A 2,595-nucleotide genomic window follows, 5' to 3' on the forward strand; every position below is an offset into this window, starting at 1 on the left:
AAATGTCATGGACATTTTTTTTCAGATTCCTGAATATGTTTTGAATACACGATCATTTTTTCAAAATCATGAACATGATTTTATTTCCCGACCATTTTTTCTACATTGTGATTTTTTTTATAATTTTGCGAACAGTTTTACAAAACCACCAACATTTTTGAATCTGCAAATTTTTTATGATTTTATAAACAATTTTGTATTCACGTATTTTTTAGATTTCTCAAATATTATTTTAAACTCGCAAATTTTTGAATATTAAAATCCCCAAGTAATTTGAAGAATAAAGAAGAAAGAAGAAAGAAAAAAGAAAGAGAAAAGAAAAGACAAAAAAGTAAAATGAAAAAAAAAGGAGTGAAGCCCCGCACATGGGCCGGCCGATGAACACATACATGGGTACGACATGCGTGAGAAAAGGAAGCTAAAAGGATCGAACCTAGGTCTCATCGCTAGAGGAGGGATTGGCCGACCGCTCCGCTGCTCTTCATTCAGTGACTATTGCACGTCGCGTCCCTATAAAGCAACGAAGGAGGCGGTGATTTTTGTCCGAAAAGTTGAATCGTTTTTTCATTTACCAGTGGCATTGGTGGATAATTTTTACCAACTTAAAAGGTAATTTTAATGACAGACGATCAAAAGCGATAGCCACTTTATTAATAGGTAAAGATTTATTCATTAACCAACCATACCAGCAAACATAGGTCACATACACAGATACCACACCATCACGCTAATGAACACACAATGACACAAACATAGGCCACATACTCAAATACCACACCATCACACAGCCAATGAAGACAGACTCGCGCTAAGTAAGCACCACAGCTGAGCGAGTTATAAATGACGGCAGCTAGTCGTCGTGGATGTGCTTGACGAGTCCGAGGTTGATGATGCCCCAGGCAGAGCGCGGCCATTGTTTCTCCTTGGCCTTGTCCCTCATCACCCTCCCCCACGACACCCACCCCTCCCACGACATCCTCTTGTCCCAGCTGCTGCCCCACTCCAGCACCAGCCTCAGCCCCTCCGCCGCCGCCGCCTCCGCCTCCTCCCACCTCCCTCCGCCGTTGAGCAGCACCTGAGCCAGCACCAGCCACGGCTCCCCCACGTACGGGTTCTTCGCGATGCACCGCCGCAGCAGCGACTCCGCGCCCTCCTTGCCGTCGCTGCAGATCGCCTCCCAGTACAGGTCCCTCGCCGCGATCTGCTCGCCGGGGTCCAGCACCTTGCTGCACCGGTCGAACACGGGCGGGATGCGAAGCTCCAGGCCCGCGTCCTGCTCGTCCGCCGTCGTCTTCGTCGACCCTTCTTCCATGTGGCGGAGCTGCTCGTCGGTGGCGATGAGGCGGTACAGCGCGGCGAGCCTGGACATGGCGCTCACCCACAGCCCCGGCTTGCCGGTGCCCGGCCAGAGCGCGGCCCAGTTGTCGCCCGCGAACTCGAGGCGGCCGTCGTCGTTGTGGAACAGCTTGTCCTGGTAGTCCGTGTACTGGTCGCTGAAGTCGGCGACGGTCATCAGCACGAACACCGCCAGCACGCGCCGCGACAGCCCGACCGGCTCCCCCGTCCGGATGTGCGGCACCACCACGCCCTCCTCCGGCACCACGGACCGCAGCTTCGCGCGCCACGGCTCCGCCTTGTCCTCCGGCCTGGCCCCGCCGGAGCGCGCGGCCTGGAGGGACGCCTCGGCGGCGGCGAGGTGGTCGCGGAGCTCGGCGTCGGTGTAGCGGAGGTGGAGGTCGTCGTGCATGAGCGCGTGGCGCGGGACGATGCAGAAGATGTGCACGAGCCGCTCGGCGGCGGCGCCGACGATGGCGCGGACGCGGGCGCGGCTGACGTCGGGCTCGAAGATGGCGAGGTTGACGTAGGAGTTGGAGTAGGAGGAGTGGAAGAGGCCGCAACGGGCGACGGCGTCGGGCGCGCCCCAGAGGCGGAGGATGCGGTAGACGTCGAGCAGGTGCGCGAGGAAGGTGCCGTGCTTGTGGTAGCACTCGCCGGCGCCGGCGGACACGAGGACGGAGACGAGCGAGGGGAGCTCGGGGTCGACGGCCGCGAGGTCGCCCCGGAGGAACGGGCGCGCGGCGGCGAGGATCGACTGGAGCGCGTCGTTCGTCGATGGGCCACTGCCGTTGCCGACGCCGGTCGCCATTTCGATGATCCCGGCCGGTGTAGCGTGTGTGATGTGTGGCTCACTCTCACTCCTGCTCATGTGGTGTGTGTGCATGCGTCTGGAGTACGTGTTTATTTATAAGCCAATTTTCTTTACTGTATTTGATTTGAGTATTACCGTGAGTGAAATGTTGGTTGTAATGCAGTTGTAAAGGACGTGCGCGTGACTCATGCACGGTACCGCTAGGATGGTCAGGCTGTGATGCCCTGCTGTTGTCGTCCTGTGAACGTTGATGGAACGTGTCCAAGTTAGCTTTCCGGTGCCGTGTCTGGAGCCTAGCACGTACTACGTGTGTACGTGTCGTTCACGAGCTATGTCTGACGTGCACCGATGAACCGACTACGTACACGCAGAAGCAGACGGTATACGATGCGTCCGTTTCAGGTGACATCGATTTTTGTTGCTTTCTCAGCTTTGGGAGCAGTATT

The 2,595-nt window shown here is 55.9% G+C and overlaps 1 protein-coding gene across 1 annotated transcript; it reads right to left on the minus strand.

The window, feature by feature from the left end:
• Positions 1–650: 650 nt before the first annotated feature.
• On the minus strand, positions 651–2,229 carry LOC125554209. The gene has a single exon (XM_048717794.1). It carries the CDS (start codon positions 2,219–2,221, stop codon positions 851–853), a length of 1,371 nt encoding a protein of 456 aa, XP_048573751.1. The 5' UTR covers positions 2,222–2,229; the 3' UTR covers positions 651–850.
• Between the last annotated feature and the right edge of the window lie 366 nt (positions 2,230–2,595).

This window comes from Triticum urartu, chromosome 4, assembly GCF_003073215.2.
Source record: "Triticum urartu cultivar G1812 chromosome 4, Tu2.1, whole genome shotgun sequence".
In the NCBI taxonomy this organism is placed as follows: domain Eukaryota; kingdom Viridiplantae; phylum Streptophyta; class Magnoliopsida; order Poales; family Poaceae; genus Triticum; species Triticum urartu.

Excerpts from the sequence above, each read along its gene's own strand:
- LOC125554209 (XM_048717794.1), bottom strand. The coding sequence starts at position 2,221 with ATGCACACACACCACATGAGCAGGAGTGAGAGTGAGCCACACATCACA.